Source organism: Doryrhamphus excisus, chromosome 19 (genome assembly GCF_030265055.1).
Source record: "Doryrhamphus excisus isolate RoL2022-K1 chromosome 19, RoL_Dexc_1.0, whole genome shotgun sequence".
NCBI lineage: Eukaryota > Metazoa > Chordata > Actinopteri > Syngnathiformes > Syngnathidae > Doryrhamphus > Doryrhamphus excisus.
In genome coordinates this window covers 6,607,323-6,622,604 of record NC_080484.1, presented here as the reverse complement: position 1 = coordinate 6,622,604, position 15,282 = coordinate 6,607,323, and the positions used below count along the sequence as shown (strand labels likewise).

General features: G+C 42.7%; 2 protein-coding genes across 5 annotated transcripts; one reads left to right on the top strand and one right to left on the bottom strand.

Moving 5' to 3' along the window:
* Window positions 1-196: 196 nt before the first annotated feature.
* Window positions 197-8,015, bottom strand: LOC131107407 (hyaluronan and proteoglycan link protein 1-like). 3 transcript variants are annotated; one of them, XM_058057405.1, is made up of 7 exons: window positions 7,978-8,015; window positions 5,384-5,443; window positions 4,339-4,476; window positions 2,368-2,531; window positions 2,102-2,300; window positions 1,658-1,960; window positions 197-817 (listed from the first exon to the last, which is right to left on the bottom strand). In XM_058057405.1, exons 3-7 carry the CDS (start codon window positions 4,460-4,462, stop codon window positions 528-530), a joined length of 1,080 nt encoding a protein of 359 aa, XP_057913388.1. In that variant the 5' UTR covers window positions 4,463-4,476; window positions 5,384-5,443; window positions 7,978-8,015; the 3' UTR covers window positions 197-527. The 3 variants fall into 3 exon arrangements, with proteins under 3 accessions (XP_057913388.1, XP_057913389.1, XP_057913390.1); XM_058057406.1 differs by lacking the exon at window positions 7,978-8,015 and adding an exon at window positions 6,585-7,171; XM_058057407.1 differs by lacking the exon at window positions 5,384-5,443 and having other exon boundaries at window positions 7,978-8,014.
* A 4,523-nt stretch (window positions 8,016-12,538) lies between these two features.
* Window positions 12,539-14,928, top strand: cetn3 (centrin 3). 2 transcript variants are annotated; one of them, XM_058057420.1, is made up of 5 exons: window positions 12,539-12,710; window positions 13,069-13,201; window positions 13,317-13,431; window positions 13,514-13,705; window positions 14,095-14,905. In XM_058057420.1, the coding sequence occupies exons 1-5, from the start codon at window positions 12,697-12,699 to the stop codon at window positions 14,136-14,138; spliced, it is 498 nt and encodes a 165-aa protein (XP_057913403.1). In that variant the 5' UTR covers window positions 12,539-12,696; the 3' UTR covers window positions 14,139-14,905. The 2 variants fall into 2 exon arrangements, with proteins under 2 accessions (XP_057913403.1, XP_057913402.1); XM_058057419.1 differs by lacking the exon at window positions 12,539-12,710 and adding an exon at window positions 12,734-12,940 and having other exon boundaries at window positions 14,095-14,928.
* Window positions 14,929-15,282: the final 354 nt, after the last annotated feature.

The following is a 15,282-nucleotide window of genomic DNA, read 5'->3' as shown; positions in this document are numbered from 1 at the left end:
AATCGAACTCTTACTTTGTTACTTTATTTGCTTCTTTTTTGATGATCTAACATCCTACTTTCATGTGTGAGAGCATCAAGCTATGAGCTAGCAGGACATTAGCTTAGCCTATTTCAGCCTCATCGCCGGACAGTGTTGAGAACGTTCCAGAAGAAGTCGACATACAAAGCACTTGACTGTTCATTAAAGTCTGGCGTTTATTTATATCAAAACATTTAACATTTCCATTTTCTACAAGAACGCTAACAACAATAATAATTAGTAGAAAACAAAAACGACATCTTAGCACCTTAAAAAATCCTTCTGGCCTGTTCTGATGGACTAAAAGAAGATAAGTGCCCAAAGAGTCGGACCAGCATGAAACGGGTCTCAGTTCAGACGAGTCAGAATCCAACATGCTGGTCAGTTTTAGCATGCGCTCCCCTTTGCCCCCCCCCCGCAGTTCTCGAAGTAAGCTCAACCTGAAACATGTCAGCTAGCTACTAACATGCTAGCATCACAGTGCGTGTGCGCGTGCATGAACGTGTTCAGTGGCGGGCCTTGAAGCAGTAAACGCCGTACAACTTGTGCTTCTTGTCGGGGAAGCCGCTGAAGCGCACCGCTGCCTCGTCGGGGCTGCAGCGAGCGCGCGGGCGGGAGATGGGGTAACGGACGCTGCCGTCGGCCAACCAGCCGCCGTCGCAGCGGTCGTAGCCCAGAAGCTTCCACGCCGCGTACATCTGCCCCACCTTGGCCACCTGGGCGCCGTTCTTCTCACACGCCCGCCGCGCCTCGTCGTACGTCAGCTTCGTGGGATGGATGAGGTAGTACACGCTTCCTGCAAGACCACCGAAACACCAAAACACGTCAGTACTGCTACGGTATATCCTGTATGGAAATATCAATAGAAATACTCGTACTGTGTATTATATTACTGCAAAACAACTAGTACTGCTGCACCACTACACGCTATTACAAGTACTGCACTAACCTCTACACCCGCACAGTCTTATAAAGTACCACACTACAAGTACTACTACATTCCTCCACTGTTATACAAGTACTACACTACTTCTACACAACTACTAGGACAGAACTACTACTACTGCACTCCAACTACACAACTAGTACACCACTACACAAATATGACATGACTATACTACTACAAAACTACTATACTACAACTACTACTGTTATACAAGTACTATGCTACTACCGCACAACTACTATGCACAACAACACTACTACACAAGTACTACACTACAACATTACTATTACACAACTACTATGCTAGTATACTACACTAGAATACAGATACACTACATTACTATTACACAACTACTATGCTAGTATACTACACTAGAATACAGATACACTACATTACTATTACACAACTACTATGCTAGTATACTACACTAGAATATAGATACACTACATTATTATTACACAACTACTATGCTAGTATCCTACTACACAACAACTATAATAGCATACTACCAGACTAGCATACTACTACACTACATTGCTATTACAAAACTACTATGTGGCATACTACCATGAGTCCACTACTGCGAGACTACTAGTAGAGTAGAGTATGTAGAGTAGTAGAGAGTAATGGATGTCCATGTGAGTGTAGAGCGCAGCGCCCCCTACTGGCATGGAGGACGTAGGAAGTGACCTTGGTAGTGTGAGGTGAAGCAGAAGACGTCGTATTGGTTCTTGTCTTTGTCTCTGAGGCCGTAGCTGCGAAGGCCGGGTACGGTGTTCTTGCCGCCGCAGGGTTCCCTGGGGGAGGTGATGGGGTACCGGACCGAGCCGTCACTCAGCCAGCCGGCGTTGCACCAGTCCAGCCCCCCTTGCCACGCCGCGTGCAGCTGCTCCAAGGACGCCACCGTGGCATCCTGTTCCCGGCAGGCCCGCTCGGCGTCGTGGAAGTTGAGGTTGTAGCGACCCAGACGGGGATAGTATGGGAAGACCACACCTGCAAGCCACGCCTCCTCATGTTACGTAACAATAACACTTATAACACAATAACACAATAACACATGTGATTGAACTAACATTCATGGCTTTGGTTGGGCGGTTTTAGCATGTGACCTCCGTGTTGGGGGTGTGGTCTCACCTTCCAGGTCCAGCGCCACCACCACGGTGGCGTCCTCCAGGCCGTCAATGACTTCGCATTTATATCTGCCGTAGTCCTCCAGGACGATGTCACTGATGACCAGTGAGGCGTCCGTGGGGGAGGAGCCTCGCAGGCGCACGCGCCCGTGGAAGCTTCCGTAGCTTCTCTTGTGGTAATCCATGGCCGCAAACACGTCCACCTGGAGGGGACGGGGTGTCAGGTGGGGAGCACATGACCGTCACGTCTGTGCACCCAAACAAACTAACCTCCTTCAGGAAGTCGGACGTCAGTTTGGTCCACTTGATCCTCATCTTGCGATTGGGGGCCAGGGATTGGTCCCGCTGGATGCTGCATGGCAACGTGGCGTTGCCCCCCCGCCTCGAGACCACAATGGACTGCTCTGATGTCACCGACAGGCGAGGAACATTTTCTACAACATCAAACGCAACAAGTACTTCATTTGAAATGTCCAGTGTATACCACTTTCATGTGGGGACATTGGTGGCTAAATAACCCGCCATGGGGCCAATGCCTTTCAGAAGGTGAGAAACATGAGCCAAATTCATCCGTTCCACATTTACTTATTATTTCACCTCTCTACTCTATCTCGGCCATCTCTGTGTGGAGTTTGCATGTTCTCCTCGTGCATGCGTGGGTTTTCTTCAGGTACTCCGGTTTCCTCCCCCATCCCAAAAACATGCTAGCTTCATTGGCCCCTCCAAATAGTCCATAGGTATGAATGTGGGTGGGAATGGTTGTTTGTTTATATGTGCCCTGTGATTGGCTGGCCACTAGTTCAGGGTGAACCCCGCCTCTCGCCTGAAGTCAGCTGGGATAGGCTCCAGCATACCCCCCCAGTGAGGATAGGTGGCATAGAAAAAGGATGGATGGATGATGGATGGATGATTAACAGATGGACGGATGGATGATTAACAGATGGACGGATGGATGATTAACAGATGGACGGATGGATGATGGATGGATGAATGGATAATAGATGGATGTATGATGGATAATGGATGGATGGATTTATGGCTGGATGGATGGATTAATGGATGGATAAATGGATGGAATGGATATATTGAATTTACATGATTTAGATGGATTTTGCAGAAAACGTTGAAATGCACCACAGAAAAATACACATTAAAACACATTAATAAATAGACAGTCAAACATAAATAAATACATAGAAAAAGCACTCAAAGCGTAGACATCCGCCAAACGCCATCGTTCCCCCCATATTGTGATTTAAACCATAAATATTAGTCCTACATTTATTTTATCTACTTAGATTCCTTGACCATGAAAACATGCAATGGAAAGGTGTCAATGACAATGCTAACAGGCTAATGTCCCCATGCTAATAGCTAGCATAGTAACGGTAAATGTTTGTTCCTACCTCTGAAAATGCTAAAAACGTTAAAAATATGTTAGCATGCCTACATGCGAACATTAGTTAACACTTAGCATAATATAATCGTAAAAATAGTGGTATGCTCATGTTAGCATGCTAACAACTAGTGTAATAGTGTACCTATGAAAATGGCTAAAAAGGCTACTATGCTAATGTTAGCATTCTTGCATTGTTAGACAACACCTAGCATGATAGCGGTGTTTATAAATAGGTGTCTACTCATGAAAATCTTTAAAAATGCTAACATTAGCATGCTAACGCCCAACATGATGTAGCGTGTACTGGGAAGGCTAAATGTCTGGAATGAGTGCTCTGGCCATTTTTATGACCACCGTTACATATCCACAAATGCTGAAAATGGTCCTATCTGGGTGGAATTGAACCCTGGTCTCCTAGCTGTGAGGTCTGTGCGCTAACCACTAGAGCACCGTGCCGCCCAAAATGAAGAAAATGTAAAATACAAATGAAGGCATGGAGAAGACACATTGTATGTAGTATTCTATTCTGGTCACTAGGTGTCAGTGTTAACGTTCCATTTATAGACAAGTCTCCTCTAAAAGGACCTACACAGACCAAAGCTACCCACGCCGATGTGACATTGAGGGCTACTGTATGTTTGGGGCTGTGAGTCCATATTCTCATGTGTGTGTCCTGCTATGACGCTAGGAGTGCAGGGTGGTGGTTCTGGTGTTGGATGGAGCCAGTCCAAGATGAGATAATGTTATCCCGCAGAGCAGCAGACCCCCACATAGCACGCTTATCCAAACAAGATGCTGATAAGGTCAGGAAACAAAGTGTCGGGAACCAGACGCCGGCTCACCCGTCACGTAGATGGTTCTGGAGTGCTCCAGGTCGGGGTACGAAGTGTCCAAGTTGTCGGCTGCGCTCAGCGAGACCAGGGTGAGGAGCAGAGCGGGAATCAGCAACATGATCACCATTCTCATCCGCTACTAAGCACCTGTGAGGGATGCACACACACACACACAGGATGTGATGTCATCACGTGTCATCACAACCCCCTCCATGTCTTCTTAGACGACATAGATTAGTCCAAGTCTAAGATATACAGTATATAAGTCAGCCAGTAATAAGACTAAAATGGACAACAGCAGGCTATATACGTAGCTACATGTTAAGATAGCATACAAACACAGCCTAAACAACACAACCGAGCTAGATCTTCAGCGGTACGGGAGGGATAGGATCCTGACACGGGACCCTAGAGCGCCATCTCGTGGCATTGGTGAAAAATACATATCGTATATAAGATGCTCTGGAGTACTAGTGGCAGGACCAGCCAAACCAGGGACATACAGTCTGGAAAATACATAATCTTTGCAAATTATCTTCTTGGAATATTTTGATATTGATTCCCGTGGAATTATCAATTTTTCTCAACATAATTTTCATTTGTTTTAATCATTTTACAACTTAAAAGAACATCTTTGTAACATTTCAACCCTCTGCCACAAGCATAAAATTGGTACTGTTTTACACACACACACACACACACACTGTGCTGCATTAGGACAAGGACGAGAAAAGGACAACACACACACACACACTGCGGCTTGTTCTCTATTGCGCAATGGGAGTGTGTGTGTGTGAGAGAAACAACACACAACTTTTTGGAAGATGGACTCCTCCATTCAAACCATACTTGTTACCATGACGACACAAACACGTCTCCATTTGATTCCTTTCAATGGACAACAGAAAGAAAAATCACTTCAGCAATAACCTTCCTGTGTGTGTATGTGTGTGTGTGTAAAGATGTCGTCATTCAGCTTGATCGACACTGCCCCTCCCCCCTGACCCCCCCTCCCCCACCCCAACAAGCTAGCTTATCTTGGTTCCTTACGTACCAAAGTGCTGATGTGCTGCTCCTTGTGCCAACTGGACCTCCTGCACTCAGCAGAACCTGTCTGCACACACACACACACAAACACACACACACACACAAACGTTCAAGGAACACATCCTCTGTGGGACAAATATCAAATGTTTACACAATTCATGTAAAACTGTAACATAAGGTACAGTATGGGTGTCATGGGTGTCCATCTGTGCGGAAAGTAAACACGGGGCAGGTGTGTGTGTGTGTGGCATGAAAGCCGCCATTTTGACAGGTGATAGGTTACATCAGGGGTGTCCAAAGTGCGGCCAGCCCAAATTTTCAGAATAAAACAAAGAAAAAGGGGACCATCGTGTCAGTGCTGACCCTTGGCTGGCGTCAATATATTAATATCGATCAATATTTCATCAGAATTGCTCAAGTTTTAACGTCTGGATGACACCCTCGCTGGGAAACGTTAGCGTTGTAGAAAGTTCCAGCCCTTTTTTGGTGAGATCTGTTCCGCTCTCTGCTGGCCGACAGGCTCCATTAAAGTCTGCTTACATTCCACAAGGATCCATCAGCTCTGTCACGCCGCCATCTTTGGCTCGTTACGTTGGTCTGGGATCATCTGTCATGCTAGCATGGGTCTGGCTTGGGCACTTTGATACGCTGTCAGTAACCCAATAAGGGTCATCTAATTATTTACCTCATCAATAAACAACTCACTTTTTTGTCGAGGGACAATAAATTAAAACTGACACACACTAGCCATGCTAGCATGCTAAAGTAATGAATACAGTGGACTCTACGTTAGCGGCCGCCTCAATTGACACCAAAATATTTCGGTTAGCATACAATACTCTGTGCTTGTCCGGATGTGTTATTTGTGTATTTTTATCAAAAAACGTCTTTAGCTTCTAACAAAGTCGCTAGCTTGTTACGTTACTTGCTAAGTTAGCTACATAGCCCGTCTGTGATGTCATCAGCTGTTGACGGTAATGCTAACTTTTCCCTACCTAGTACCTAAAACCTGGTAACTACAACTACCTGGTACCGCCATGCTAGCAGGACCCGCGTCACTGGCTGAGCCATGTCACATTACCTCCCTCACCCTACTGTCTTGTTGACATGTGGAACAGCTGGAATAGATGTTGGTCAGGTGACACAGGCGGCCATTGATGGCGTAAATAAAAAGACTCTCAGCTCACAAGAGAAAAAACACTTTTAACCTGTTGTTAGGACGCCGCAATTAGACCTTCAAGTGGCCTCTGTGTGTGCTGGGAGGGAAGGGTGGAGCCCCGAAGTGGAGCCCCCAGGTGGAGCCGCCAAGTCTGCGTCAGCAAACAGAGAACGCTTGTTGCTCGCCCTGCCTCTCGCTCACAAACGACAACGCACATGCTCGGCTGCCACGAGAGGTTTGGTTGCTTCCATGGCATCACGACACTACACTACCCACAATGCCACGCGGCCACCGCCGTAGCCATGGAAACACTAAATAAGAATATGAAGAGTTCATCAAATACCAAAAACAGGACAACGCTAAATGAGCCCAAGACAAAACTTTACTAATAAAGAACAAATATTTAAAAATCCATAATAAACAAAGAGCTGAACAAACTATGAAAACATACAAAATAAATCATTTAAAAACAACACTAAACCAGCCTAATAACATAAAACATTAAAAAAACTTGATGGAACGTAAACGCTCTGAGCTAAATAAAAAAATGACAACAATAATAATTAAAAACACTTCACATGCTAAATGAAAAATATCAAAATTAAAACTCAATTACAAAGACATGACAACACTCGAAAGCAATGAGCTAAATGAACCAAATATTTGTAACAAATTAAATCATAAAAATGATTGTAAATAATATTTACAAATAAATATTAAATACAAAATAATAATAAAAAACATGATGAGACTCATAAAAAGCTCAATAAAACCTTAAAAAACACAACAAAAAAACAACACTAAACAACACTAAAGCTAACTAAAAAATGTAAATAAAATTGAAATAAAAGCTAGCTATTATTATGATTAAAATTCAAATTAATACAAACGACAACACTCTTAACACGCTTAATAAAAATATAAAAAAACAAAAATACAAAAATGACAACACTGAAGTTCTAAGCTAAATACAAATCTTTTAAACAAAAGAAATATCTAAAAAAAATAATCATTTAAAAATATGATTACAAAATCAAATTTAAATCAAAATATGTAAAGAAATTTTGTAAAAAATATTTAAAAAATGACAACACTCCTAAAAAGCATAATAGAAATATTTTAAAATAATAAAACGTTTTTTTAAAGCATGACAAGTCATCATGAGCGACTTCACTGAACAGTCTCATCTTTCACCTTTGACCTTTTGCCCAAAAACAGTTTGCAGAAAGCAGTCGGCTCATCCAAAGGGGGGGTCGCCCCCCCCCGCCCCCTTAATCCTTCCACACACAAAAGTTGATGAAAGCCCGCTGAGGATGTACACGGATGAAATGCTAACCAGCACAACAACAACAGGCTCTTCTATCTTCTATGCTTTCTACTTCTACATCCATGTGGCCACGCCAGGCAGGAAATAGGAAATACAGGAAATAGACGCCTTTTACCTTCTACGCCGGTGTTGGGGGACCTACAGCCTCCTCCGTGCAGCGTGGACGCAGAGTGAAGACACGCGTCAACGTCATGAAGCACTGAGGCGTGCACCGCAGCACAGAGGGGAGGGGAGGGGGAGGGGTTGGGGAGGTCCTATTGGGAGGACAGGAGGAGGACCTCCGACGTCGCTAAGTCACGTTCTTGTTGGCCTCATCCGAGATGAAGAATATCATCCTTCCATCCTTCCACCCTTCCACCCTTCCACCCTTTCACCCTTTCACCCTTCCACCCTTCCATTCTTCCACCCTTCTACCCTTCCATCCTTCCACCCTTCCATTCGTCAACCCCTCCATCCTTCCACCCTTTCACCCTTCCACCCTTCCATCCTTCCACTCATCCACCCTTCCATCCTTCCACCCTTCCATCCTTCCACCCTTCTACCCTTCCATCCTTCCACCCTTCCATCCTTCCACCATTCCAACTTTCCACCCTTCCACCCTTTTACCCTTCCATCCTTCCACCCTTCCATCCGTCAACCCTTCCATCCTTTCACCCTTCTACCCTTCCATCCTTCCACCCATCCACCCATCCACCCTTCCATCCTTCCACCCTTCCATCCTTCCAACTTTCCATCCTTTCACTCTTCCGTCCTTTCACCCTTCCATCCTTCCACCCTTCCATCCTTCCAACTTTCCATCCTTTCACTCTTCTGTCCTTTCACCCTTCGGTCCTTCGGTCCTTCCATCCTTCCACCCTTCCATCCTTTCACCCTTCCGTCCTTCCATCCTTCTACCCTTCCATCCTTTCACCCTTCCATCCTTCCAACTTTCCATCCTTTCACTCTTCCGTCCTTTCACCCTTCGGTCCTTCGGTCCTTCCATCCTTCCACCCTTCCATCCTTTCACCCTTCGGTCCTTCCATCCTTCCACCCTTCCATCCTTTCACCCTTCCGTCCTTCCATCCTTCTACCCTTCCATCCTTCCACCCTTCCACTCTTCCTTCCTTCCAACTGTCCAGACGTGACGGCCTCGTCTTGGACTCGTCTTGGTGACAAACGTCATTCCTGCGGCGCCGTGAAGACGACCTTTACAGCAGAAGGTTGCGGCGCTAATAAAGGGTTGAAAAGGTCGATGACGGAGGGGGGTTTGGGCCATCATGCTTCCAAGGCTAACGAAGCACGCAGTCACGTGAACACCTCCGACCTCCAACGCTTGTGGACGGGCCTTGTGTTGCTCAGCAACAGCACCAGGTCGCACATGGATGGAATAGAATAGAATCCTTATGATGGATGACATCATAGAAAAGACTTTATACACTATATAGATTTGTACACCAAAAACATACAGCATTATTTGAATATTTGACAGACGTACCATTGATCTACATGATTGAAATACATATCTATTATATATCTATTATAGTTATTCAAATGGCAGATTTAACATGAACATTTGATCATATTGAAATAATGTACTGTATCCATAGAAATAATCACAGTCAAATCATTTTGAAAAATGACTTGTACACATTAAACGTATGTGCATAATAAATAATATCTCAATTATTTCATTGATATTATTTAACAGTTATTAATTTGATTACAATTTGTTATATTTAATATTAACATTAGGTAATAATTAAATAATATACTGTATACATTTTGTAAAATAATCATTAAATAATTAATTAATTTTTAATAATTAAAAAAACTTTTGTACACGTATATAACTTCTATATTTCATTATTTAACTGTATAGAATTTTATTAGTTATATTTATATCAGAAAAATCAATGACTGTATTTCATTTTTTTCATGAAATTATTTAAATCCAAGACATAGAATGATTGTATAAAAATATCATATTTCACATTAGCATTAAAAAATATTAAAATACAGCATATACGGATATTTGACTTATTGCATTTTAAAAACAAAAGCCATAAAATATGTCATAATTGAAATTCAGTATGACATATTAAAATAAAGTCTATAATATGTTGTAATATACCATATACCATCAGTAATCACTGAATGCATCCGTCCACTTCTGGCCTCATTAGGGTCAAAGGTGAGCCGTAAGCCCATCCCATCCGCCATTGGCCGAGAGGCGGGGTCTTGGGAGAGAATGTAGTCAGTATGTGTCCGTCAGCCATATGCCTTTGGAGTGTAGAATGGAATAGAACAGAATCTTTGGTGAGTGACAAGCGCTCGTGTGTTCCAACAGAACCAAGATGGCGCTGACGGAGCAAAGTGGAACTTTGTGGACGCACAAAGACGTACTTGTCACCTTTCAACACGTTTGTTGCTGTTGTGGAACTCTGCACTGCGCTACTAAAAGACAACATGGTGTGTGTGTGTGCAGGGACAGGGGGTCTTTGTGCACACTCAGGGTGGGGCCCAGTAAGTCATGGCCAGCACACACACACACACACACACACACACCAAGTAAAAACATTAGAGTTCATAGTGGATGTGAAGGGAACATGTGGTGTTTGATGGACAACATGCCTGATTGGAAAGGCCGATGTCTTTACATCATACGGCAGCCAGCACACGCTAACGTGCTAACATGCAGGCCCGACAGCCACAGGTCGTCTGAAGGACGTGATCGCTTTTGTCCCAAAACTTTTGACTCAGCCGGACACGCTAGCAGTGCCTAATCTGTGGCCTCACATGAACAACTCTGCGTGTATGTGTGTGTTTGTATGTGTGTGTGTGTTTCCTAACTGGATTATCCTGCTCTTGTACCTTCACGAGTCTGCAGGCGTGCTTTTACCTTGGCTGTGTCTTCAGGATGTTCCCACAGACAGGAAGTAGTGGTTGCTGTACAGTGTGCTAGTTTCTCTTCTCTACCTTCAAGTGTGTCGTGCTTTGTTTGTGGCACAGTAAAAAGTAGTCAACAATAAATACAAATATTTTCAAAAATCACTTAGAAAACATGACAACAATCTTAACGAGCTCAATAAAAACAACAAAAAAATGAAAAATAAACACATGAAAACAATAATGGAAAAACACGAGCTTAATAAGATCAATAAAAATATTTAAAATTAAAACAAATATTAAAAAATAGTAAAAGAAAAAAAATAATTTAACTAAATCTTTACAAACATGACTCGTTATCAAGCTCAATAAAACAGAATAGAACATATGAAAATGGAACATATAAAAACCATATTAAAAAATAAAAACATAGACAATAAGTGAAAAACATGACAACACTTAAGCTAAAAAAGCTTTAAAAACATTAAAAAACAAAGAACAAATATTTTTAAATATCTAAAAAACATGACAACACTCAAACTAAGCTAATAAAAAATATTATATATATATATATAATATAAAAAACAAATATTACAAAATAAATACATGAAATCATGGAAAAACGTGACATACAATAAAGAATATTTAAAATTAAAAAATAGTGAAAGAAAAACAAAAAAATGAACATCTACACATGACATGACATGACAAACACTCTTATTAAGCTCAATAATAACACGAACATGTAAAACTAATATTAAAACATAAATGCATAAACAATTCTTAATGAGCTAAATACAAAATATTAAAAATAAAAATATTGAATAAAATAATAAAAAGGTAAACACTCCAATATATATATATATATATATATATATATATATATATATATATATATATATATATATATATATATATATAAATATGTATGGAGTATACATATATAAATATGTGTGTAATATAAACAATATATGAAGAACGTTTTATATATATTTGAATACATGATGACATAATATTAAAATGTAGAAAACTTTCTGATGCAAATTAGCCTTGAGCTAGCACATTTGTTTGAATACATTTCTTGTCATTAAGGTATGACAGTATTTGATATCCTGAGGAAATAAATCCTCGGAAAAGACACAAAGTGTCCACCCAGCACTTCCTCTTTCCGAGTGGGCGTGTCCAAATGTGTTGGCCATCATCCACAAACATCAACCCCTTTTAACGGTTCATCCGTCACGTCAGAAAAGTGTGCTCCTTCACAAGGAGCTTGCTCCTCGACCTCCTCATTCTACATGACAGCGGGGGGTGACGTCGTGGAAACAGGAAGGGAGTGAAGGCGACACTTTTTGGGGAGCCTTTCCTGTGACGTGTTCATCTGGCCACACACATGCCACACAGGAAAGACGGTGTGATAAACAACATCAACATCCCAGTGGGAAGTCAAGTAAAGGGTCAAAAACAAGCGTGGTGCTAAGAAAGTCACTACATTAATCACATTTTGACATTTATGGTGTGACTTGAAGTTAAGTAATATGTAGTATTGTTAAATGTTGGTAACAAATATACATATTATGTTTGTTTCTTTCGGCTTTTTCCTAATTACGGAGTCGTCACAGCGGATCTTTTTTATCCGCATGCTGATTTTTGGCTTGAGCCCTTTATATTACGGATGCCTTCCTGACGAATATTATACCTGGATAAAATTATGTATATGGGGATGTGATTACGATATCTGGCCGCTCCGTGTCGCCAGTGCCAGCACAGTCAAAACAATAACAGTGCCATGGGCCAATCAGAGAGCTCCTTACTGTTGCGTATGTGAATGTCTACCAATGGGCGGCCTCCAATCGAGCGCGGACAAATTGTTTACTTGTGTTCACAATGGAGGCATTTCTGTGTGTTTAAACTTTAAACTCCGACAGAGTAGACACTTATTCGTTGCCTTACGTGCTTCAAGTGCACCACAATGAGCTCGCCCAGGTAATTAATGACGTTTGCGCGCCCCCGTTTGACGCCGCGGACGGAAGCTAGCTTAGCGGCTAGCGCTCGCTTGCGTCTGACATCAGGCGTACGTCGTCGGACTGAGATAAAGTAGGGTTTATGTCACAATTAAAAGTCGTCACATGGGAGGCAGGGCGCTGTTGTCCTGCTGGTGAGGCAACAACACGTCGAACCATGAGTGACGACAGCGAAGGCACCTCCTCGTTAAAGTGGGACAAAGATTCACGCACATTGATGCTAATGATTCCTTTATCATGACGTCACGTGGCTAATTGTACATATGCAACCCGCATGCAGAACGGAAAAGCGAGTAACCCGCTGCTTTGTGTTTGTGCAGGAGTGACATGCTGGACAGAAGTAAACGCAGGAAGAAGAAGGAGCTCAGCGAGGAGCAGAAACACGAAATAAGAGAAGCCTTTGAGTTGTTTGACACGGACAAAGATAACGAAATCGACTACCATGAGCTGAAGGTGACTGGAGACCACACGGCAGGGCTTCATCATCAAGTTGCTTCACTCAAGATGACTTGACATGACAGACAAGCTGCACTTTTCATGCGTTTATTTGTTTTGGTGTGTCATCCAGGTGTCAATGCGGGCGCTGGGCTTGGAGGTGAAGAAGGTGGATGTTCTGCAGATTCTGAAGGACTACGACAGAGAAGGAAACGGCAAAATCACCTTTGATGACTTCAACGAAGTCGGTAAGCGCCCCCCCCCCCCCTTCTCCTATTTGAAGGTGTGACGTGAGCACGGCCGCCAACCGTGTTGGGCGTGTGTGCACAGTGACGGAGCTCATCCTGGAGCGAGACCCCAAGGAGGAGGTCATGAAGGCCTTCAGGCTCTTTGACGACGACGAGTCGGGGAAGATCAGCCTGAGGAACCTCAGGAGAGTGGCGAGGGAGATTGGCGAGAACACCAGCGAAGAAGAACTACGCAACATGATCGACGCCTTCGACGCTGATGGAGATGGTGAAAGTAAGTCGGGTTTACTTTCACCGACCGGCCACTTCATTAGGTACACCATCTGATGAGAAGCTCCAAAGTCTGTTTGTAGGAAGATGATGATGCTCACTTTGGATTGACACTGACAATGGCAGCCCTCTGCTGGCCATTACAAATAATGCATGTTGGCAAGACCTCCCGTGAAGGGGTGACCACAGAAAAATGAAAGAACGGGAGCCCTCTGATCATTTTGGATATTAAAGATGCCGAGATGAGTCCAGTGTAGCTCGATATTAACTGTGCCACCTGGCCAAAACATCTTAGCTTGGGGTTTATTGGCGGGAACGGCCCGGGCCACACTTTGGACTCGCTTCATTGAAGCTAAAACAGGAAGTGATGCCGTCGGTTTGTGTCTTGGACAGTAAACCAGGAAGAGTTCCTGTCCATCATGAGTGACTCGCCCTGAAGAGCCTGGATGATGTTTGTCCAAGTCCAGCAAGCATCATCACGATGTCCTCCGGGCCCACGAGAACTTGACAAGATGACGGGATCATCTTCAGTGGAAACGTGGTGGTGGGTTTTTTTTCCCCCACCAGAAGACGTGAAGGTTGGAGGACTTCTGCGGTCTCACGTGGAGGGGGCACGTGAGTGTGACTGTTTTTGGGTTCATGTATACATCTGTTATTTGTTTACCAATAAATCACTCTGCATACTTCCCGACAACAAACATCTCATTAAGATGTCTCAAACATGCCATAGAAACATACATTTGATAGGAAAGTACAATATTGCATTTGGCCACGAGAGGGCGCCGCAGACTTGCTCCTTACGGAGAGCATCATTAATATTAATGATCTTAATGATGCTGTATCTTGATGATTAATGGTACAGTCCTACTGCAATTCATCACACACAAATGTCACCTTTTTTCTTTACTTGTTAGACACACTTTAAAAGAAATAAGCTCACCGTTTTAATACCTGGAACATGGAGATTAGTACATTGTGTACTACTGTAAATACACACTAAATAAACCACAGTATGTGGTTAAAAGGTGTTATTGTTTTCAATAGTTTAATATTAATACATGTAATACAGGCTGTCCCTCGGGTCTGGACACATGCTGTATATGCCGTAAATATGTATTATAATTATGGTTAAGAATATATAATGGAATGTATAATGTAATGTATAAATACAAGTATAATAGTATATATTTTGTAGAATAAAATATAAATTGTATATTAGTAATTAGTAATATTTGAAAATATATTTTCATTTTTTATTTAAATCTCATTTCTTTCTCTCAATTCTTTTGTTTTTTTCAATGTAAATAATAATTAATTTTACTCATTTCATTTATGATAAAATGAAATGTGTCTGTTCCAATTTTTGGAGACAGCCTGTATGTTTAACATCCTGACCACGGAAAAGTAGTACGTTTGGCAACCCCCACCCCCGACAGAACCTTAGAAGTCGCTCCAGATGAGGCCATGTGTCTGGGCATGACACGGTGGCGCTGTGGAGCTGTCCCGCAGAGCTCGGCAGCGGCACTGAAGGTCGGCAGCCATGTTGGCGGTCAGGACCTGCCCTTGCACATGCTCAGCTGT

Excerpts from the sequence above, each read along its gene's own strand:
- LOC131107407 (XM_058057405.1), bottom strand. The coding sequence starts at position 4,462 with ATGAGAATGGTGATCATGTTGCTGATTCCCGCTCTGCTCCTCACCCTG. Across the intron at positions 2,301-2,367 it reads CGTCCGACTTCCTGAAGGAG|GTGGACGTGTTTGCGGCCAT; the intron begins GTTAGTTTGTTT and ends CGTCCCCTCCAG. Across the intron at positions 818-1,657 it reads CTTCACCTCACACTACCAAG|GAAGCGTGTACTACCTCATC; the intron begins GTCACTTCCTAC and ends GTGGTCTTGCAG.
- cetn3 (XM_058057419.1), top strand. The coding sequence starts at position 12,831 with ATGTCACAATTAAAAGTCGTCACATGGGAGGCAGGGCGCTGTTGTCCT. Across the intron at positions 12,941-13,068 it reads GAAGGCACCTCCTCGTTAAA|GAGTGACATGCTGGACAGAA; the intron begins GTGGGACAAAGA and ends GTGTTTGTGCAG. Across the intron at positions 13,432-13,513 it reads TGATGACTTCAACGAAGTCG|TGACGGAGCTCATCCTGGAG; the intron begins GTAAGCGCCCCC and ends GTGTGTGCACAG.